This window comes from Miscanthus floridulus, chromosome 11 (assembly GCF_019320115.1).
Source record: "Miscanthus floridulus cultivar M001 chromosome 11, ASM1932011v1, whole genome shotgun sequence".
Lineage (NCBI taxonomy): Eukaryota > Viridiplantae > Streptophyta > Magnoliopsida > Poales > Poaceae > Miscanthus > Miscanthus floridulus.
This window is the reverse complement of record NC_089590.1, coordinates 59,832,028-59,855,733: the sequence shown is the minus strand read 5'-3', so window position 1 is coordinate 59,855,733 and position 23,706 is coordinate 59,832,028. Positions and strand designations below refer to the sequence as shown.

At 44.5% G+C, this 23,706-nt stretch overlaps 3 protein-coding genes across 4 annotated transcripts; 2 read left to right on the top strand and 1 right to left on the bottom strand.

Moving 5' to 3' along the window:
- Window positions 1–1,997: 1,997 nt before the first annotated feature.
- On the top strand, window positions 1,998–7,694 carry LOC136490893 (eukaryotic translation initiation factor-like). Its single transcript, XM_066487099.1, has 9 exons — window positions 1,998–2,330; window positions 2,907–2,978; window positions 3,751–3,846; window positions 3,953–4,180; window positions 4,739–4,836; window positions 4,949–5,036; window positions 5,275–5,625; window positions 5,699–5,947; window positions 6,270–7,694. Exons 1-9 carry the CDS (start codon window positions 2,184–2,186, stop codon window positions 7,305–7,307), a joined length of 2,367 nt encoding a protein of 788 aa, XP_066343196.1. The 5' UTR covers window positions 1,998–2,183; the 3' UTR covers window positions 7,308–7,694.
- A 519-nt stretch (window positions 7,695–8,213) lies between these two features.
- LOC136490895 (enhancer of rudimentary homolog) lies at window positions 8,214–14,980 on the top strand. Of its 2 annotated transcripts, none has more exons than XM_066487101.1 (5): window positions 8,214–8,407; window positions 8,487–8,573; window positions 9,215–9,308; window positions 14,456–14,576; window positions 14,676–14,980. In XM_066487101.1, the coding sequence occupies exons 2-5, from the start codon at window positions 8,571–8,573 to the stop codon at window positions 14,767–14,769; spliced, it is 312 nt and encodes a 103-aa protein (XP_066343198.1). In that variant the 5' UTR covers window positions 8,214–8,407; window positions 8,487–8,570; the 3' UTR covers window positions 14,770–14,980. The 2 variants fall into 2 exon arrangements, with proteins under 2 accessions (XP_066343198.1, XP_066343200.1); XM_066487103.1 differs by having other exon boundaries at window positions 8,309–8,353.
- A 1,070-nt stretch (window positions 14,981–16,050) lies between these two features.
- LOC136490894 (probable folate-biopterin transporter 2) lies at window positions 16,051–18,996 on the bottom strand. Its single transcript, XM_066487100.1, has 5 exons — window positions 18,414–18,996; window positions 18,071–18,330; window positions 17,796–17,891; window positions 17,532–17,702; window positions 16,051–17,085 (listed from the first exon to the last, which is right to left on the bottom strand). The coding sequence occupies exons 1-5, from the start codon at window positions 18,766–18,768 to the stop codon at window positions 16,378–16,380; spliced, it is 1,590 nt and encodes a 529-aa protein (XP_066343197.1). The 5' UTR covers window positions 18,769–18,996; the 3' UTR covers window positions 16,051–16,377.
- Window positions 18,997–23,706: the final 4,710 nt, after the last annotated feature.

The window sequence follows — 23,706 nt, the reverse complement described above, 5'->3', positions numbered from 1 at the left end:
AAACTTGACAATGCCTTGATCGGTTTCTCATCGAATGCGATTTCAAAGCTATTAAGTATACTTGCTAGCGAATCCCGTTCTCGGCCGCAAGTATTTCACCGCCACCTACGACACTTGTACTACAAACTTTATTAAAGTTTCGTACATACGTTCTATAACATTTTTGTTCAATAAAAAATCATTAAAAACCCTAAGTGATATAATACGATATGAAATATAACATTCATTTCGCGTTTCCGATGAACGTTTCAAGTCACATAAATTGATTTATACACTATAATTCATACACCATCACATAAATATGATGCATATGCAGTGTTTTAGCAAAAGATTATACAGTGTAACACCAGCCGCTGCCCCAAGCTATCTAGGTGACGGCTACCACCTAGAGCAACAAAAAATCTATAGCAAAGACATATTACCAGTACCACTAGATGCCATCTCTAAAAGCAAATGCACTATATCACTCCAATCTCGCAACAAATGTAGTCTCTAGCAAGCAAATGTGAGTGGAATGGATCCTTGAGGTCTAGTAAGTGTGGATGTCAGTTAGGAGTGCCAAGAGTGCTTAATTGCTTATAAGTTTGGCCATACCCTCTATTTATAAGCTCGCCAAGAAACTAGCAGTTATACAATTATCTGTAAGTTCGTGACATCACCAGACACCTTCGGCGGTAGTATCGGAGCTTTGGAGACCTCTAACAACTTTCTCTATATCTTATGAGTACTTTAGAGAGTGGCTTTGCTCTTTATCTTTGGCTAGTGAGAAAACAAGAATAGACGATGACAAAATTTGGAGATCAAACTAAAGAAGCTATTGGATGATGGTTTGTAAATCAAAATCTCCATATCTATCAATACAGAGGTATATAAAGAGACTCTTGGGTTGCTTTTAGTCCGATTAACTAGACCCTAGCAAGCCATATGACCAAACAAACCCATATTTTTCACACACAATCTGAATGTAGATCTTTGCGTAAATGCAAATGCATGAAATTTAATAATATCTAAAACTTCACTATTCATTAAATTACCCATAGATATGAAAAGAAAATAAATACATATCTGTCTACCTAGGTATACTTCGTACTCCCTCCGTTCCAAATTAGAAGTAATTCCATCTTTCTTGGAGAGTAAACATTTCAAGTTTGACCAAAATTACAGAGAAAATTATAAAGACTTATGACATCAAATAGATAATTATAATTCATTTCAACTTTCTTGGAGAGTCAAAATATTTAAAGTTTGACTAAAATTATAGAGAAAATTATAACACCAAATAGGAATTCCATAAAAATATAGTTAATGAAGAATCTAATGATACTTATTTAATATCATAAATATTATTGTATTATTATATATAATTTAGTTAAACTTAAGATGCTTTGACTTTAAAAAAATAGAATACCTTATAATTTGGGGGGAGTAATTCATATTTTTATGACATAGAGTGAGAAAAGAAGATTACTAAGACTGTCTCCAATGGATGCTTCATATGGACATCCATATCCAAAATGAGTCTCGAATGGTAGTGTATCAGCCTCCAACAAAGTACCTATATACGAGACCCATTTTAGGTTATAGCAAAGGTATAACCCAAATATAAATATCATCTCTCCTAAAGATTTATTTACAGAAAATATTCTTTTTTAGGTCCTACTATCGGAGAAGACTAAAAATATATACCAAACCGAAATGAGTCTCATATTCTGGGTAACGCCGTTGGAGTGAGGGTAAGCCGAGGTTCCAAGGTCTACTGTTGGAGACGGGATAACATCACTGTGCAGCTGAAAAAGGATACCCAGCTGCAAATACCCCCGCCTCACCTGACCAGAACCGTCATTACCCGTCACCGCCAGAACGAGCGCACGCCGACATCGGTCGCCCGGACGCCAACCCTCGTAGGCAAAACCTTGCACGCAATCACGAAACTGCCCTCACCACTCCGCAGCGAACTACGATACAGCCCCTGCAGCCCTAGCTCCACAGACAGATAAAACCCCACCTCCTCCCATCGCCCACGCCTCCCTTCCCTTCTCTCTTCCCCGAAGGAGAGGTCGCAGACGGAACCCTTCCACCGTCCGTGACCTTCGATTCCTCCGCGATTTCCCCCCGCGCGCCCGCCGATTCCTCGATCGACTCCCGCGCGATTCGCTTTCTGGTCGGATTCTCTCCCCCGAAGCATGCAGCCGGATCAGCCTGTGATCAGCTTGCGCCCCGGCGGCGGCGGCGGCCCGCGCGCCGTCCGCCTCTTCTCCCCCGCCTTCGCCACCTCCGGCTCCGGAGACTTCCTCCGCCCGCACGGCGGGGGCGCCTCCGGCATCTCCAAGGTGAGGAAGGCTCGATCTGGATGTATGGCTTGCTGTCCGAAGTGGGTTCGATTGGTTTGCGGCGTGGCGGGAGGCTGAGATCCGGGGGAAACGATCGGATCTCCTTGTTAGGGGGCCTACTTAATTGTAGACGAGCTCGTTTTGGTGCCGCGTCTCATTTCGTTGTCAGATATGGGGAGATTTAGTAGTCTTCAAGCCCTTTAATGAGATTTTATTTATAAGGTTCCGATGCGTACCAAAGGATTGATACTACCTGGGATGCGATTTGGTAGATTCTGATGCATGACGTGCTCCTGCCCAGGGATTCAGCCCTTAGGGCGTCACTTGCCCTTGTATGTGGTGTTTGGGATACTATATGATGTGGCTAAGCAGTTAACACGAATATTTATTTCATCGATATGCTGTTTATTTCACACATGGACTTGTTCTTAGTAGGCTCAACTGTTTTGTACACTGTGCACCCTGCTTGGACTGGGTTAATTTTCTTAAGTTTATCACATACTATAGCTACTGTAAAGTTAAAATGGTTCTGTAGACTCATCTGTGCTACCTTGACATAGCTATATTTTGGTGCAGATTGGTGATTCACATTTTGAGCCACGTGAGCGTGTTCGTTACACAAGAGATCAACTTCTCGAGCTGCGTGAGGTACTTAATATCTGATGCTTCATACAAAGCCAATTTCTGGATTTCAAGATTGCTAGAGATGTCTTCCTAGATGTGTCATTTGTGGTTTTAAAGAATAGTGCCTATAATGTAGCTTGTCGTATCTGAAGATTGCGGAAATTCTCTTTGAATATTCTTGCATTATCTGGGTTGTGGCAAAAAGAGCATACATACATTGAGAAAATGATACCTCCTCTTGCAAGTGTATGCTACTGTCAAGTGTTTGTGCAGTAAAATGTCAAGAATTTGGTTTTAATGACTATTCTGTTAGTAGCACTTTCAGATTGTTTTTTTTTGTTAAGCAAACACTTTGACAGTTGTACTTCTCTGTGAAATTTATATCTTGGAGTCAGTGCTGTATCCAAAGTGGGTCTACTTTTCTGAACTGAAGAAAACTCAGGATGGAGGTAGAGGCATTCACAGTAGATGAGGGTGAAGTTGCACATGTAGATGTTAAACAAAATGTCAGGAAGCTTCATAGCTGATTGGATTTCTCTCTTGTCAGTAGCCATTTTAGGTTGCTTCATTTTATTTCAATTTATAAGCTCTCACTTGTACTCAAATATGATAGTGCTAATTTGAAGAGGGTGACAACTGACTTGGTTATCACTTTTTTGAGGGAATATTTCATATGGCTATGTATGTTAGATGACTTCATGACTTGTAATTGGGAGGCTGACATTCAATGCAGCATGTGGTATGTATACAGTTTATAAAATTTGCATACACTGATTATGGTTCTTCCACTTGGCAGATTGTTGATGTGTCTGAGGACATTCTAAGGATCAAGCAAGAGATTGATGTAGAGCTTCATGGTGAAGATCAGAGCTGGGTTCGCAATGATTCAGCTGTGAGCTCCCTCATTACCTTCTCCTTGGGTCTTTTTTTTTACCTTCTAATTTTCTCAGATCTACACAAGGTACTGTTTTGCTAAACCACTGAAATGCATTATTCAGATTCAAGGACAAGCCCAAGCCCAAGCTCAAGCACAAGGACAGAATCGGTATTCTGAGACTGATAACCGTGATTGGCGTGCACGGTCAGCACAACCGCCTCCGGCTAATGAAGAGAAATCTTGGGACAACATACGTGAGGCTAAAGAAGCCTATGCCTCTAGTGGTAGGCAACAAGAGCAAGCTAACAGGCAAGATCAGTTAAGCTCCCAGTTTGCTTCGAAAGCTCAGGTACCTTCAAGGAGTACGAACAGCTCTACTAGTTTTGCTGTTCCATTTTACTATTCCATTATTTGTTTTGTTCCTTGCATTTTGATTATTGTCCTGTGCTGTTGTTTATATTTTGCTCTGTGGTTGCAAGTTGAAACTGATTTGGTTAGCTACCCATTTACAATCAATGTTTGTTTGATGCAACTCTTTGTGTCAAATTTTGTAGACCGACCGACTTCATTCTTCTGGCCTATCACTATATTAATGTTGGAACCATTTATTTAACTAAATGCCTGACCTAGGAATGTTCAGTACCCCATGTGATTATGTTAAACCTAGTTATGAATGTTGTGCAAATGACATGAAGTTGTGCTGATAATAAAGTGTAACGGAAAACAACATTGGTCCTCCATTGTCAACAGTATCTAGGCCTTTTATCTTATGTACTGTATTGTATTATGGCGTTCACTAAACTTGTATGTACGTGGAGCAGGCTAGCCATTTAGTAGATCTATCTGTTATTTTCATGTAATTACTCTTCAGATCATAATTGTCTTTTTTCTTTTTACCAAATTCCAGGTTGGCCCTACCCCTGCTCTTATTAAGGCTGAAGTGCCCTGGTCAGCCCGAAGAGGCAATCTCTCGGAGAAAGAAAGAGTCTTGAAAACGGTGAAAGGGTAATATAATGATTTTGTCTTCTTTATCGGTTATTTAAGTGTGTTGTTTGTCTTATTTATTGATTTATAGAATAAAACTTCTTTTTTTGTTTAATTGCTCTTAATTATGCAGTATACTGAACAAACTTACACCAGAGAAATTCGATCTTCTCAAGGGTCAACTGATGGAAGCTGGAATTACTACTGCTGATATTTTGAAGGTTTGTTTTATTTACCACCATCTGTTTACAGCCTTTCGTTTTCTGACCGCCTGTGACCGGAAGGTCCCGGGTTCGAGTCGCGGTCTCCTCGCATTGCACGGGCAAGGGTAAGGCTTGCCACTGACACCCTTCCCCAGACCCCGCACAGAGCGGGAGCTCTCTGCACTGGGTACGCCCCTTTTTTTTATCTGTTTACAGCCTTTTGTTTTCTGACATCTTCCCTACTGCTTTTGATCAGGATGTTATATCTCTCATATTTGAGAAGGCAGTTTTTGAGCCCACCTTCTGTCCGATGTATGCTCAACTCTGTTCTGATCTCAATGAAAAACTCCCGACATTCCCTCCTGAAGAGCCAGGTGGCAAAGAGATCACATTCAAGCGTGTGTTATTGAACAATTGTCAGGAAGCCTTTGAAGGCGCTAGCAGCTTAAGAGCTGAGATTGCTAAATTAACTGGCCCTGACCAAGAGATGGAGAGAAGGGACAAAGAACGGTTGGTCAAACTTAGAACACTTGGAAATATTCGGCTAATTGGTGAGCTACTCAAGCAAAAAATGGTTCCTGAGAAGATAGTTCATCACATTGTTATGGTACATACCAGGAACTAACAACAGTACCTCTATTATCCAGTGAGAACTCTTCTAATCCATTCTTTGTATGCAGGAGCTATTGGGGTCTGGGCCCGATAAGAAACCATGCCCTGAAGAGGAAGATGTCGAGGCTATCTGTCATTTCTTCAATACGATTGGTAAACAGCTTGATGAGAACCCAAAGTCTCGGCGGATTAATGATACCTACTTCATCCAGATGAAGGAGCTATTAGTGAATCCCCAGCTCGCACCACGATTGAGGTTTATGGTTCGTGATGTGATTGATCTCCGATCAAATAACTGGGTGCCTCGACGTGAGGAGGTAATTAAATGACTACTGTATATATGATTTATAACTACCTTACTTTCCTCGAATTTGTAATGGCATTAATGCCTTGATCTCACATGAACTATGTGACTGAATGGCATGCTTAGAATCATTCTGTTACTTTGATATGCCAGCATGAATTTTACTGAAGTTAATGCTTGACTCTAGATTTTGGATGCATATAATGAATCTGTGATATTGATGCATCACTTAGAACATTCTTGGTATTGTATATCATACATAGGTCACAGAACATAGCCACACTTTCAGTTCCTTGTAAAATTATTCTGAGATCTATGCTGTTTGTGACTTTCAGATTAAGGCCAAGACGATCAGTGAAATTCACTCTGAGGCAGAAAAGAATCTTGGATTACGACCTGGAGCAGCATCTGTCATTAGGAATGGCCGTAGCTCACCAGGAGGCCCCCTTTCGCCTGGAGGTGGGTTTCCAATGAATCGCCCAGGAACTGGAGGCATGATGCCTGGAATGCCTGGTTCAAGAAAGATGCCTGGAATGCCTGGGTTGGACAATGATAACTGGGAAGTTCCCCGTTCTAGATCAATGCCAAGAGGTGACTCGATTCGCAACCAGGGGCCATTGCTTAATAAGCCATCAACAGTTCAAAAGACATCATCTATTAACACGAGGCTTCTTCCTCAAGGCAGTGGCGCAGCACTAATTGGCAAGAGTGCACTTTTGGGAACTGGTGTTCCACCATCTCGTCCTCTCAGCTTTACACCTGGGCCAGCACCAGCTCAAACTACACCATCACCAAAACCATTAAGTGCAGCACCAGCTGTTGCCCCTGCTCCTGAGAAACCAACCAGTGCTCCCAAGGGGAACTCTGCTGAACTTCAGAAGAAAACAATAGCTCTTCTTGAGGAGTATTTCGGCATACGTATTTTAGATGAAGCCCAACAATGTATAGAGGAGTTGCAGAGTCCTGGTTACTACCCAGAAATTGTTAAAGAAGCTGTCAATCTTGCTCTAGATAAAGGCACCAATTTTGTTGATCCTCTCGTTAGGCTACTCGAGCATCTGTACACAAAGAAAATTTTCAAGACTCAAGACCTGGAAGCCGGTTGCTTGTTATACGGTGCTCTGCTGGATGACATTGGCATTGACCTTCCTAAAGCTCCAACACAATTTGGTGAGATTATTGCTCGCCTGACTTTGTTGGGTGCCTTGAGATTTGAAGCTGTGGAGGAGGTTTTAAAGAAAATGGAGGATACATTCTACCGCAAGGCAGTTTTTAATGCTGTCATGAAAACCTTGGAAGCAAACCCATCAGGTCAGGCTATCTTAGGCTCACAGGCTGCAGTAATAGATGCTTGCAACAGCCTTTTGAAATAATCGTCCTAGCAGCTTTGGCCTATCAACTTTTTCAGATGCTGTATCTTGCAGAAGCCAGCTTCATGTATTCTCTATAGTTTAGGTGTCCAAGGAACTCAGTACCAAAGATGTGAGGAACAGCCAGTTTTGAGCTGTATAATTTTGCGAGATCAGATGAGTGTTGATTATAATTGTTTCGACCAGGAAGGAAAGAAAGAAGCCATGGATTTTGCTCTTGGGCGACCAGCTTAATTTGCTGGAGCCCCAGATGAACAAGGCTAAATGTGATGTTTTTGTGTCCACCTAAAATGTTGTTAGTTCTTTTTCTGTGACTACACATTTTGTAACATTGTACTATGGTTTTGGAATGTTTTATCGGTTACAATATATTGTGTTATTTAGGAGTCATGACTCGGGTCTCTCTAGGCCCTGGTTTACCCTGTTGCTGCCGTGATGTTCTTGTGGTGATGCATGTGGTTCTTCCTTTGGGCTTTGAATTTTCATGCTGTTCAAGTGAAGATTTGATGTTGGCTGTGTATGTACATAGTATTCCATTTGGCGCTGGTATGTATTCCGCGTTTTGATATCTTGGGCGGTCGACTGGCGCTGTTCTTAGGCGGTCTAGGAGTCGTAGACGAAGCTTTGAGAATTTTCCATGCCCAGGTGAAAAGCCCGTGTCTGCTTAAGCATTTGTTTATCCGCCCAGGTGAAAGTTACCCTCCTTCGGTTCATCTTAATTCATTGAAGTGGATTAAAGTGAAATTAAATTAAATTAAATTTAATTTAATTTAACTTTAACACATATGAATTGAAGTAAAATTAAACTAAATTCTATTTCATTTAATTTAACTCCAACGCATATAGATTGGAGCGAATACGCTTCGGCCCCTGCGAAGTTAGCGATTGGAGCTGGAGCATTGCTAATTCGCTCACCATACTTGCCCTCCCTGCGTGGCTCGTACGCAACCCCAGCCGAGAGCAGCCTTCCCCTTCCAACCCGGTGGGCAGTGGCTTCCTCTGCATCCTATTCGGCAGGGACTCGGTGGCGTTCTTGTGTTTATTTCTCGGTACGCTGAAGCCTTTATAACTGTCGTTCCTGCCGCACTTTCCCCATTTCTTGAGTAAGCGAACCTTTGCCCCAATAGTTCTGTGATTCAGTGCTTGGATTGCATCGGACTGATTGCAAATTTGTGCCCTTAGGGTTTGGTCGTTGGACGGTGGACTCTGCGGGCATCGCGGTGCGGGGGGATCCCCAATCTCCTGCTGAGCTTACGCGCAGAGGGCATGGTATGACGATCTAACCCTGCTAAATTTCACCTGTCGGCTTCTGCAGTGGCGGAGGCGACCATACTGTTTTTTGTTGTTAGTTGTTACCTGTCAGTCTGTCACTGCTCCAGCCGTTTCTTTCGTTGTCAGTGAGGTTTTGGCAGGAAGCGCAGGCAGCCGGCCGCCGACACCAAACAGGCCTTGTGCTTGTGGCGGCCGTGGTGCTCGGTTTTATCACAGTGGTGTTGTTAGATGCCGAATGCAGTTTGCTCTGCTGGGGGATTTTGCTTTCAGGTGTTTGCCCCGTTGGTGTTGGAGCCAGGTCGTTCTTGTGTGACGAACAGAACTTCCCGCATTAGATATTCAGCTGAGGATGTCCGAAGGTGCTGGCTGCACTGCAGAGCCTGTGATAAGTGAGAAAAAAATGACAAATGTTGTTTAGCGCTCAATCGCTTTTAACCAATGCCACGATGATATGATTACATCTGCGAATAGTTTATATTGTCACAAATTGTCAGTCTCTGTGGTTTTGAACCCCCTTTTCAGCGTCTGCAAACTGCATTCTGTTCGTAGTGTTCTCTGCCCTGTCAGCAATGTCTACTCAGTGATTGAGACTGTTTTGGGCTCCAATGCATATTATCTGATTTCTAATGCACTTGCAGGCCGGAAGGCATACCATCATTCTCATGCAACCATCGCAGAACAGATCGACGAGGACATTTATGGACTACGATTCAGTTAACCACGCGCTGGATGGTATGTAACTTTGTTTTTTTCCTCTTCTCATATCCTTGTCTAACCACGCGCTGGATGGTATGTAACTTTGTTTTTTTCCTCTTCTCATATCCTTGTCTGAAATGCTAATGCAATTCTAGCATTTATCATTACTTTATTTTCTCCGTATGATTGTAATAGTTATGAGTTATCGCATAATGTTAACCTTTCTTCAATGTAGTTCGTTGTTTGGGCATAGTAATGCCACTCAATTATTTCCTGTGTTTTAAAGCATCTGCTTCACGCCTTTACTGATTTCAAGGAAGGTTGCATGTTCTTTCCTTCATTTAGCTGTGTAAATAATACTGCTACTTTTAGGCCCCGTTTGGCACGCTGAAATGATTATGATTCTACCTGGAAACCATCGGATCCATGCCAAAAGCGTCGTTCCTGATTCATTTTGAGCGTGGAACGGCTAGAAACGATTTGCTCGTTTTGCCTACCAAAGAGAAACACCCAAAACCCAGTTTCGCTGGAGAATCACTACCTCCCCCAAACTTACCTTGAATTTACCTGTATTTTCCACTGACATAACCACAGGATCCATCTCCAGCCATCGCCCCTAAGCACCTGATTTGTTTGTTTTGATTGAGGGGAGCTAGGGAAGGGGCAATGGATGCTCGATTTCGCTTGATTCAAGTCTAGGTATTATAGCTCCTGTACCCATGGGAGCTATAGCAGCTCTCAACCATGGCGCATGGCGGCATGGGAGAGACCAGATGTGTTCGTGAGGATGAAAAGACAAGAAGGTACGACTTGGGCCAAAAAAGAAAAGATAAACCCTGTGTTCAGTTTAAAAAAAGAAGAAGCTGATGAGCCCATCAGCCTTGTGCAATTATTACATATTGGTGAAACATATCAACACAAGGGTACAGAATCAACACAAGTCATTTCCCATAACACCCTCCCTTTCAAGAATCAAAATCTAGCCTACGTGCCAAACACTCCCTCAAAGTGATTTTGAATTACTGTAGAAACATTTTCGAAGAGAATCTGTATCCGAGACGCTTCTACGAGAATCCAGAACCCTACCAAACGCGCACTAGTCAGTAGTCTCTATTAACCCTTCATGATGAGCTATGGTTTGCTTCTGTATCGGTGGCATGGTATGACTTGGAAGTTGAAACTGCTATCTTCTATTTTTACTGGTTCTTAAGTTGGTGTTTTGCATATAACTGATGCTCTGGCAACTGTGAAAAAGGACACTGTGTGCTATGGGCTGTTGTTTGTGTACCTGGCCTTGGCAGTGCCGGCCAGGCAGCAATGCTGACCGCAGGCGTAGCAAATTGGCTGGGCCAGACAACTTTTCAGTTCACTAAGCAAACAGCTCCAATATCCTACATCTAATGGCTACTGTTGTTACCATAATGCTAATGCTTGGGTTAAAGAATTTTATTGACTTATTTGAAGAATACATAGAGAAGTACAAGGTGGCAAAGAAGACTGCAAAACGAGCGGTGAGTGAGGCAAAGGGGTGGGCATATGAGGATCTTTACCGACGTTTGAGTACGAAGGAAGGAGAGAAGGACATTTATAGGATGGCTAGGGCTCGCGATAGGAAGACAAGGGACTTCAACCAAGTCAAGTGCATAAAGGATGAGAGGGAGCAGCTCTTGGTGAAGGAGGATGAGATCAGACATAGATGACAAGAGTATTTTGATAAATTGTTCAATGGTGAGAACGAGAACACCACTGTTCAGCTGGACGACTCGTTTGATGACACTAACAGGCGCTTTGTGTGGAGGATTCAAGAATCGGAGGTCAGAGAAGCCTTGAAAAGGATGAAAGGGGGCAAAGCGATAGGCCCTGATAGTATCACAATCAAGGTGTGGAGATGTCTCAGGGATATAGCTATAGTATGGCTAACCAAGATGTTCAACAATATTTTTCGATCGAACAAGATGTCTGAGGAGTGGAGAAGAAGCATATTGGTACCAATCTACAAGAACAAGAGAGATATCCAAAGTTGTACTAATTATCGAGGAATTAAGTTGATGAGCCACACTATGAAGTTATGGGAGAGAGTCATCGAGCAGCGCCTGCGAGGAACGACGCAGATATCAACAAACCAATTTGGTTTCATGCCCGGAAGGTCAACCACAGAAGCAATCTTCTTAATAAGACAGGTTATGGAGCGGTTTAGAGAGCAGAAGAAAGATCTCCACTTGGTTTTCATTGACTTGTAAAAGGCTTATGACAAGATATCAAGAAATGTTATGTGGTGGTCTTTGGACAAACATAAAGTCCCATCAAAGTACATGACCCTCATCAAGGACATGTAAAACAGTGTTGTAACTAGTGTTCGAACAAACGATGGTAACACAGATTACTTCCCGATTAAAATTGGACTTCATCAAGAGTCAGCCTTAAGCCTGTATCTCTTTGCCTTGGTAATGGATGAGGTTACCAGGAACATACAAGGGGATATCCCTTGGTGTATGTTGTTCGTTAATGATGTAGTGGTAGTGGACGAAAGTCAGGCGGGAGTAAATAGAAAATTAGAGTTATGGCGGCAGATCCTTGAGTCTAAAGGTTTTAGATTGAGCAGAACTAAAACCGAATACATGAGATGTGACTTTGGCGGAGCTGTACAGGAGGAGGGAGATGTGAGTTTGGAAGGTCAAGTAGTGCCTAAGAAGGATACCTTTCGGTATCTGGGATCGATGCTACAGAGGGATGGAGATATTGATGCGGACGTTAGCCATAGAATTAAAACAGGGTGGATCAAGTGGCGACAAGCTTCTGGCATTCTCTGTGACAAGAGGGTACCACAAAAGCTAAAAGGCAAGTTCTATAAAACGGCGATTAGACCGACTATGTTGTATGGAGCAGAATGTTGGCCTACAAAGATTCGACATGTTCAACAACTGAGTGTTGCAGAAATGCGTATGTTGCGATGGATTTGCGGTCACACAAGAATAGACCGAGTTCGGAACGGTGATATACGTGATCGCCTAGAGGTAGCACCAATTGAAGAAAAGCTTGTCCAACATCGGTTGAGGTGGTTTGGCCATGTCCCAAGAAGACCTCTAGATGCACCAGTGCATTGTGGAGTCCTAACAATAACAAAACCTTTAAGTCCCAAATAAGTTAGGGTAGCCTAGAGTTGAAACCCAGCAGAAGCAATAAAGGTTCAGGCACGTGAATAGTTGTCTTCCAAGCACTCCTATCTAAAGCTAAGTCTTTGGGTATATTCCATCCTTTCAAGTCTTCTTTTATTGCCTCTACCCAAGTCAACTTCGGTCTTCCTCTGTCTCTCTTCACGTTACTATCCTGGCTTAGGATTCCACTACGCACCGGTGCCTCTGGAGGTCTTCGTTGGACATGTCCAAACCATCTCAACCGGTGTTGGACAAGCTTTTCTTCAAATGGTGCTACCCCTAATCTATCACGTATATCATCGTTCCGAACTCGATCCCTTCTTGTATGACCGCACATCCAACGCAACATACGTATTTTCGCGACACTTATCTGTTGAACATGTCGTCTTTTCGTAGGCCAACATTCTGCACCATATAACATAGCAGGTCTAATCGCCGTCCTATAAAACTTATCTTTTAGCTTCTGTGGTACTCTTTTGTCACATAGGACGCCAGATGTTTGCCACTACTTCATCCATCATGCTTTGATTCTATGGCTAACATCTTCATCAATATCCCCGTCTCTCTGTAGCATTGATCCTAAATATTGAAAGATATCCTTTCTAGGCACTACTTGACCTTCCAAACTAATATCTTCCTCCTCCCGAGTAGTAGTGCTGAAGTCACATCTCATACACTCAGTTTTAGTTCTGCTGAGTCTAAAACCTTTGGACTCCAAAGTCTCCCGCCATAACTCTAGTTTCTGATTCACTTCTGTTCGGCTTTCATCAACTAGCACTACATCGTCCGCGAAAAGCATACACCAAGGGATGTCCCCCTGTATGTCTCTTGTGACCTCATCCATCACTAAGGCAAACAAATAAGAGCTCAAAGCTGGCCCTTGATGTAGTCTTATCCTAATCGAGAAGTCATCCATGTCTCCATCACTTGTTCGAACTCTAGTCACAACATTGTTGTACATGTCCTTAATGAGCCCGACGTACTTCGTTGGGACTTTATGTTTTTGTCCAAAGCCCACCAAATAACATTCCTTGGTATTTTATCATAAGTCTTCTCCAAGTCAATAAAAAACATGTGTAGGTCCTTCCCCTATACCGCTCCATAATTTATCTTATTAAGAAAATGGCTTCCATGATTGACTTTCCGGGCATGAAACCAAATTGGTTCATAGAGACTCGCGTTATTGATCTCAAGCGATGCTCGATAACTCTCTCCCATAGCTTCATAGTATGGCTCATCAACTTAATTCCCCAGTAATTAGTACAACTTTGAATATTCTCTTTATTCTTGTAAATCGGTACCAATATACTTCTCCACTCATCAGGCATCTTGTTCGATCGAAAAATATGGTTGAACAGCTTGGTTAGCCATACTGTAGCTATGTCCTCGAGGCATCTCCACACCTCGATTGGGATACCATCCGATCCCATCGCCTTACCTCCTTTTATCTTTTTCAACGCCTCTCTGACCTCAAATTCTTGGATTCTCCGCACAAAGCGCCTATTTGTGTGAAGTCCTAAGCCAAGCTAATAATGTGATGAGGGGTAGAGGAAGATCGAAATTGACATGGGGGAGGCAATAAAAAAAGATTTGAAAGCTTGGGATATACCTAGATATCTATGTTTGAATTGGAGTGCTTGGAAAGCAGCTATTGAAGTGCCTGAACCGTGACTTGGGGCTCTTGGTGGGTTTCAACTCTAGCCTATCCCAACTTGCTTGGGACTGAAAGACTATGTTGTTGTTGTTGATTTGAAGAATACGCAAGTCACTGCAATTTCAATGAAAGATATGTGGATTCACAGATTCAACTAACCATATTACACTGAGAATATAAGAATTGAGAGTCCATGGTTTGTGAAATGCATGTACTAGTCAACTATATCATATTTCTCATGGCATGAGAATTGTTAACTTTGCCATATTGTTCATATGACTATATTACTCAGCAGTTATGTGGCTAATATTTGAGTTATTATTTGTTACCGGCACATGTTATTTTTCTTACCTTTTTGTTCTCTGGAATGGAAGGAATCTGTGGTCTTTATGAAAGGAAAATCAGGAATATCAACCCGATGGTCAGGAACTTGACTTATGATATCAGTGACCTGTACAACTTCATTGATGGCCTGACTGACATAAGTGCACTGGTGTGAGTACATGTTTCTTGACTGTCAAAGCGCTTAATCTGGAAGGCGTGACAACTAATCACATTACGTTCTTGAACTTACACGCTATGCTTTCATTTCAGGTACGATGATTCACTTCATGCTTTCCTGCCATATGACCGTCAGTGGATAAAACAGAAGCTGTTTCAGCACCTGAAGCGGCTGGCGCAACAGTAGAGCATCATCGCCGCTGGTTTTTGGCCTGCATGCGTCGTCACGCCGAGAACCAAGGCGCCTGGTTACCGTTTCAGGCTTGGTTTGAAATGTCCGGGGTGTGTGTACAATACCTCTGTCCCGTGTTTGATGTAAAACATGTGGTGATGCTGCGGCTCCTGAAGATGAATGGTTGAACAGTGCAGCTTTCATATTTGTTATCTTTTTTTTTCCCAGATTTCATGACTGAGGTTAGAGGTACTTAGTAGGTTGGGATGGTCTGCCATTTTTTATTCTAGAATTTTCACGTTCACAGAGCTACACAAGCAAATCCAAACAGGGATCAAGTTCATTGTTCACCCGAGGGAGAAAGCCGCACACGAGTCCGCGGAACGGAACGGGCGCTGTTGAGCGCTTCCGCCCCGCGTGGGTGGGCATAAGCGATTTTTGGCTTCGGCACTCGACCGCCCACTGTTACTGCTCTGCTGGCGTCCACACGGTTCAAGCAGTCGGACATGTCATCAACAGGACAGACATTCAAGCTCAGATTGCAAAGCCAAGAGTTACAAACTGATTCTGTGAAACGCATTACTGTAATTCCGGTTTTTTACATCACATTGGGGACCAAAGGACTTATGCTCGAAACTGAGTAAATATGTGCAATGGGGTAGAGTTTGTGTAAATGTAAATGTAAATGGCAGGAGTGAATTCTTTAAAACCTTCCAAGGGTAGACAGGGAGACCCTCTTTCAACTCTACAATTCAATATAGCAGCAGATGTGCTAAGTATTTTGCTAAACAAGGCAGTCTCCAACTCCAAGGAACGCATCAACGGGGTGCTGGGACATTTAGTTCCAGGGGGGTTATGCATGTCCAATATGCGGATGATATAGTCATTATGATTGATGGTTCTTATGAATCTTTGGTAGACCGCAAGCTTACCTTATATTGTTTTGAATGGATGTCGGGGCTGAAAATTAACTTCCACATAAGTGAAGTCCTTGTCTTTGGAGTGCCACGGGAGGAAATGGACTTGATAGCCAATATGCTGAATTGCGGCTTGGGTTATTCACCCATTAATTATTTGGGCATCCCAATACAAACTTCTGAGTTCAAACGCTTTCTTGGGGATAGTAACAAAATGATCAAAAGGATAGACCTTTCGAAAGGCAAGTACATCGCCTCAGGAGGTAAAGTCATTCTCACCAACACCTGTTAAGTAGGTTGGCAGTGTACATGATGTGTTCTTTCGTAAGAACTCTGTATTCTATTGCTTTCTAAAAGCCAGGGGTTTTCTCCTTTTAAAAAAAAAAATTTGGGTAAACAATGGACTTTCTATAACAAGGAACATTGTGGTCAGTCAGTCGCTCATCTAGGGTGACAGAAGGAACTGAATGTACCACGAAGGTACAGTTGAGCTCGATCAACTCCAGCAAATGACTGGTGCCCTCACCCCTGTGACAGTATCTTTTTTGAAACAATACCCCTATAACAGTATCTCATCTGCCTTCATTATCAAATGTTTCAATTCCCTTTGTCTTTCATGTCACAGCAAAAAAAGTCTTCCTGTCTTCATCAACAAGCTGGATAGAACCAGTAGTAGAATCAGCATAAGGATCCTGGATTCAGCGCATCATGAGACGGTCAGTCCGCTCTTGTTAACCAGTGGGATCAATTCGACATCATCAGTTTCAGCATCAAAATTTTTGATTTGCTCGCTATCAACTGCCACACCAGGAGAAATGCAGCCAGAGTTGTCCCCAACAAGAACAGAAAACTCATTTGATCCTTTTTTCATGGTTTCTGTTGATTCATTGCCATGAAGCATCTCTGCAGGCAGGAGTGTTGAGTTCTGATCACAATCAGGAACAAGAAACAGTAGCATCAAAGGGACAAGCCTTGATATGTTTCTAATCAAGACGACGATCCAGAGGTTACTGAACTCCATTCGGGTCACGTTCAGCATGTGCAGGAGCAGGCCACCCCACCAGGCAGACATCAGCAACCCGGCATTTTGTAGAGACATGAGTAATGCATAGAATGTCCCTTCGGTGCCGGGAGGACAAAGCTTGGAGCAAAGCACAAGTAGTGGTAGCCATTGGAGCCTACCAACCATTTGGGAAACTGCGTTATCAGCCACCGCAAAGAAGTAATCTGCCATGCCAATTTTCAGGTTTAGTCGGGTCACTAACACCAAATCAAGCATTCCTGCTAGACTTGAGAGCACTTGACCCCATAATAGCATGCTCCGAAAAGGATAGTCCTTTAGTGTGCTTTGGTATAGTAAAACTCCAATTAGTGAACCAACTGAACCAATTGAATAGATAAGACCAATATATCCCTGTACCAATGCAAATGTTCCACAAGTGATAAGCCCATTTGGCAACAAAACATAACTGATAAAATGTAATGATGAATTTTCAAGATTATATATATAGCAAATAATGGAAAAATATAGCATAAAATATATTTCAGTAAATTTGGAAGCCTTTTTGTCAAGCTTGTTCATCAGAACTCTAACATATATTGGTCTGGCCATAAGCAGATAATACCAAAACTAATGTTCATTTACATAGAGAAACTACAAATGTAACTTACACGACTTGCCATTTTACTACCTGATCATTTTACTAGATAATCAGAACAGCTTTGGATAATTAACATATGGACAAAAGTGATTCGGCTGAAATGAAACCTCCCCATGGAGATTTATCAATTAATAAGGGCTTGTAATTTCAGGCTTTTAATCTATTTGATGAAATAATGATATCTAGTAAGCGCGTGTACCTCAGAAAATCCTGGTCCAACAACAGGATCCGTGTACCAATAGAACATTCCTCCTTGAATATCCAGACTTAAATTGAGAGAAACAAAAATATATACACACGGTCTCCAGACCTCGGGGCACTTCAGTGTTCTTCCCATGGATTGTATTGCTTTGTAGAACTTCTTGTGAACCTGAATTCAGATCGACCTTAAGTTGCATTACTGTCCATGGGTGAATTCAACAATTCAAAAAACAGAAATGTTGCATGTTGGTCCTTATCTGACCTGCATGTAATCAAATTCTGTACCACGGTTCTCCTTCAGAAGAATGCCAGCTAATAACACCAGTGCAGAGGGGATACTCAACAGACCAAGAGCCCCCTGAATAACATGGACAAAATATATATGTCATACCATAAGGACAATCGTAGTTAAGTAGTCAACAAATTAAATATGATCCCAGAAGGAAATTCATAGTAAACTAGTAAATTAGTTATCACGTTGCATATTCTGGATTGTATGAGAAACCAGAAGGCACTCATCAACCAGAAATGTCATACCTGGGAGCCCATTGAGTGCACAAGCAAGCCACTTAAGGAGAATCCAAGCAACGCTCCAACAGAGGAGCTAAACCCACACAAGCTTTGCATATCAGCAGCAAGGAGCGGGTGCGTGATGCTGTTCTGAGCAACCAGAGCGTCCACCGTCACGTCGGCTATTGCGGCGCCCGCACTCTGCGCCGTCAGCATCAGCAATGCCGGCATAATCCCAAGCTCGTGGTTTAGGGAAAGCATGAGCATAGATGACACGCCGATCACGCCTGCATTATTGCAAGACAAAGAGAGATGCCGCGCTGGCTTTAACTAGCTATCCGCTGGAACCAAGAAAGATCGGATCTTTGACCTGCGAGAACGAAGTACGGGCGGCGGCGGAACCCGACCACGGGGACGACGTCGGTGAGCAGGCCCCAGATGGGTTTGACGATCCACGGCGCGTCCGTGACGCCCTGGTAGAACTGGGCCGCCGAAGGCTGCACGCGCTGCACGTCCTTCCAGTAGTACCCCGCGGCGACTCCGCCGATGGCGTTGCCGACGCCTTGGCAGGCGCCGTAGACGGCGACGACCGCGAGCACGAAGCTCCAGTGCAGCTCGTGGGACAGCCGCCCCAGCCACCCGCAGGGGGACGCGACACAACATTTGCCACGGTCACCGGCGGCTGTTTCTTGGAGTTGGAGGGGTCCGTCTTCCCGGTGCTCCATTTGAGCACCTTGTCAGGAACGATTCCTTCCCAGGTTTTACTTGCGGATCTAGAGAGAAGCCGCTGGAATCTGCGAGCCTGCGAGGCTGCAACCGTTTGGTGAGATGCGAAAATTTGTTATGGGTAGCCGAGCACAGGCACAACTCCGCAAAAGGCGAAGTGCTAGCTCCACTCCACGCAAATCCGAGCTCAGAGTTGACTTCTTCACTGAACCCAACTGGTCCTTTCATAGGGAAACCCGGTTAATTTTTAGGACGGCATCGAAGTGGGAATTTTTAGGACGGCAGATACAAGGACCCGCGGATACAAGGAACATCGGGGGAAATTTCAGGAATTGTCAGTTGCCCCCTAGGCCCCTACCAAATACTCCATTTGACACCCTACCAAATAACTTCACAAAATTATCACCCTCCAATACTTGCCACGTTACTAAGGTTTTAGGCCAAACCTTCACAAAATTATCACCCTCTCAATACTTTAGTGCCACGTCATCTAGATTTTGGACTAAAGAAAGTGCCAAATCATCCGGCTTTAGTCCAAAAGTTAGGTGATTTGGCCCAAACCCTGGATGACGTGACACTAAATTGTTGATGAAAGGTAGGTAATTTTCTAAACTTATTTGGGAGGGTATTAAACGGATGATGGTTCCTAAGTAGGGGGCAACTCCTGAAATTTGCGAACAGCGGCACATAGAAAACAGAGAGCGAGTGAAAGGATCTACAATGATTAGAGGGGGTGACTAAACATATTTGAAAGTTTTTAAACACAAACTTGAAATAGTGAATTAGAAAATGTTGGAAGTTCCAAAGTTTGGAGCGGAAGTTTTAACGCAAACTATCGGAAGTTCCGACACCTAAGGGAAGCTATAAATTCAACTTCAAATTCAAATATGTTATTTACCCCACTTCTTAAGAGATAGATGAAGATGTTAAGATGCTTTCTTGGCTTTGAAACACCACCAGATGTAGATAAAAAAAACCAATACCTAAGAATAAGCTTGAGGGAGAAAGAGACAACCAAATAAAAGTAATTCCAAGTAATCACAACAATAACAACAAGCACGCGGCATATATGAATTTATCCCGAGGTTTGGCCACCCTGCTAAGGAGTGCCTACGTCCTCGTTGTCAAGGTGACCATGAAGGTCAGAATCTCTTTTGCCTCCTTGCCAACCACAAAGGTCAACTTGAGTTTTTCACTATAGTTTCAAGGGTAGTACAAACCTCTCGGGGTTCTCCCACAGCTTAGGAGCTCCCGAGCAACGTCTAGTCGGCTAGGAGCAAAGTTGTCACACCCCAAAATTCTCATTTTTGTTGTAAATAGAAATTACTAAATAGAATAAAATGACTTAATAATTTATATATAAAATTTTCCTAAGATTTATTTAGTTTTTGACATTTGAAATAGTGAAAATGTGGTTTATAAACTTATTACAAAGTTAATTGAAGTATGTTTGTTGAATTCATACCTTTGCATAAGCCTTTCTGTGTGAAAAGTGAACTCGAAAATTCGATCAAGCCACAAATAGGTCCTCTTATGTTTTTATAAATTAATGGCTTTAAAATTAAGTTTGAAAACTCAAAATAAGTCCAGAGTTTGAGTTTGCAAGGCCTTTAAAAATGTAATTTTAAATGTGTTTCTAAAATAGTTTTCACTTCTCAAAATAGTTTTAAAATATGTCACATATAAGCTTGAATATATATTCAAACCCTTGTTTCCAAAAAGGGTTTTCAACATAGAGTTTAAAAGTGTGTTTTAAAGTGAGATTACAAATATAAAAAATTGAAATAAATTTGAAATTATATTTTCAAAATCATTTATAAAATAAAATCTGGAGAGTTTATAAATTTAAATGGTTTCAAAATAGTATGAAAAAAGTAATTAAAGTGGTATATTTTATAAAAGGAAAACGTTTTCTTCTTTTTATCTCCGTTTTCTCCTCTGCTTTCAGCCTGCTGCGGTTCTGGCGCGCCAGCCGACTTGCTGCGGCCCGCTCGCCGCGCCCCCTAAAATCCCTTGTAGCGCTAGCCGCTTTCTCTAACCACAGCACGCGCCGCCATAGCCGCCGCCCACGAGCTCGATCAGCCGCCGCCCATCTCCCTTCCTGCTGCATCCCCGGCTCTCCGCCGACGAGACCGCACCGAAGCCCTTCGCGCGGAGGTGAGCAACCCTCTGGTGCCAATCTCGATCTCCCTCTCGCTCTCTTTCGTGCACCCGTGCTCGCCGAAGGTCGCCGCCGTACCCGAGCCGCCCCACCGCGTGTTTCGCCTCCGTCGGCTAGTCACTGCCGTCGAGGACACCCTGGACAAAAGTTCGCGCCGTCGAGATCTACCTCTGTGCAAAATATAGACCTACAAATTCCCCTACTATACATTATGGAAATCAAAGAAATTGTCTCAAAACACCACAATAGTAGTGTCGGGTACCACGAGAAGGGGTCCCCTAAGCAACAATCGAAAAAATCGCTTAGACCCTGTCAAAGTCAAAGCCAAGGGACAACTATTGGCCAAACCCCAGCCGTGTCCGAAGCCACTGACTCTCCGCCTCACCAGAGGCCTCGCACGAGAGGCCTCGGACGGCCCACCAGTTTTTCGTCTCGCTCGAAGCCTCGCTCGGAGGGCCTCAGTCGAGGAACCAATTCTCCATCTCGTCCGAGGCCCCACGCGTACAGCCTCGGTCGAGACGCCGATTCTCCGCCTCGCTCAAGGCCGGCTCAGCAAAAACAACCTCGTCGCCTCCGCCTCGACCAACTTCTCGGACAAGACATCACATCCGATCGGCGCGTTCGACCGCTCCCGCGATATCAGTCGAACGACGGTTCGACGCAACGGCGTGGCCGACTGGACACCGGTCATATCAACGCCACGACGTCCAGGACTAGACAGGGGTTACCGACCACTGTGCTCGGTACTGTGCCCACGACCGGCGCCTGTACTGCACTGTGCTACCTAACCCCTGCTCCGGAAACAATGTGGCGTGGGGAGTCAAGTCCAGGTTACTATAGCTTCGGAATCAGTGTATAGAACCAACTGCTCCTGCCATGCCTCGGCAGTCTACTCCGGGGGCTCGGCAACCTCGGGATTCATGCCTACCGAGCCCCCTACGATGGCTCGGCCTTGGCACCAGCTGGGCCTCGGCTTCTCACGCAGTCAACGCATAGCAGCCAGCACGTCGCTTGCCAGGCCCTGCATCCATCCATCACTAGAGTTCCCACGCCACACAAGATCAGCTATGACCGGCGCATTGCTCCAACACTCAAGGGCGAGACGTCTCCATCAACCATGCTATCATAGTAATAGGCTACAGGGCTTGGACATGCCGCCCCTGTTTGCACGACACCGCATAGTTAACACATGTATCACCCCTGTCCCCCTTCAAACTATAAAAGGGAGGGATTTGGGGTCGTTTCAGGGGGACAAGAGAGACGGGCGAGTTCATGAGGTAGACGAACACACACTCAACACTCTGTAACACACGCACTTCTCCGCTGCCTGAGATCAACATCTCAAGCAATCCACGCCGCTCCACGCAGAGACCTAGGACTAGCTCCCTCTCTCACCCTGCTTGTAACCCCCTACTACGAGTATTTTGGTGCAAGGAATCAAGATCGATCTCTCAGACTGGACGTAGGGCATCCGTTGCCCGAACCAGTATAAACTTTGTGTCTCTTTGTATCACCATCCGGGATTAGGGGCACGCAGCATGCTTTTACTAGTTGGTTGAGGACACGCTGGTCCAAAACATCGACAGTTGGCGCGCTAGGTAGGGGCACTGTGTGTCAGCTTCATCTCCCTAACAAGTTCTGGATGGCAGATCCCATACGACCGCTGCGTCTCGGCACGGTGATCTAGTTCGGGAGCCTAGAGTTCATGTCTCTAGGATGTGAGTACGATATGGTACTTCTCACACCTCGAGCCCCACCGACCGATGATGATGTCATGCACCCACAGCCCAGGCGCAGGCGACGCCCGGGCGGCCGCTCTCATCATGCTCGCCAGGCACGACGCGAGCGGGGCCACCCCGACACCACGCGAACTTAGGGCGACATGCCGCTCTCCACCAGTATCCCACGTCCAGCTGTTGGCACAAGGTCCCTGGTTGGGGACCTATCTAGCTTGAGCCTAGACATGGGAAAGACGCTGGTGGCGTACGATGACGCCTCGGCATCAAGCTCTGCCCTGCCACGTCCTGAGGAGTCGACTTCGGTGGAGCAAGGCTCGGCGATGGCACCATCCTTGTATCCCTTCGGGTTGAGAAATGCCGCTGCCACCTATGCTCTTGTCTACGCTTCTACTCACATAGAGCCCTCAGGACGCCACCAATGCTTTGCCCTCGACTTCGGTACCACGACTTCGACTCACTCCCACACTGACTCCTCGGAGGAGGACGAAGCGTGGGCCGGAGCGGACTTCTCCAGGCTTCGTGGCCCTAAAGCCATGCGTCGCTTCCTAGCCATGAGCGACTACTACTTCGGCTACTCCGACTCTAATGACGAAGGCACTTATGATCCCACTCGTGAGTGCTTCCACGTCGGACTCAGGATGCCAAGCACGGGCAATGAGGATGAGGGGGTAGGCAACCGTACCCTGCTTCACTAGGGAACGGGCGATGCCATGCCCCCACGCATTGTCCCACCAGCAGCGCAGAATGAGAACCTTGCCCTCGGACAACTTCGACGCCTGGACCTAGAATAGCTCCATGAGCTTTAGGCCAAGGTCGAGCAAGATCGACTCCTTCTACAACAACTCCGAGACACTCTCGAGCAGGAGCAGCAGGGTCGCGGTGATGGCGGAGGAGCCCGGCGGTGGGCCTACGACGTCCACCACCGCATCAACGACGACGAAGGGGGTGAGCATCCCCCAATCTTCAATCGCGCTAGCCAGAACGTCGCGGTCGTGGCAATGCTAGTTCGAATGATGCCTGAGCCCTCTACTATGGAA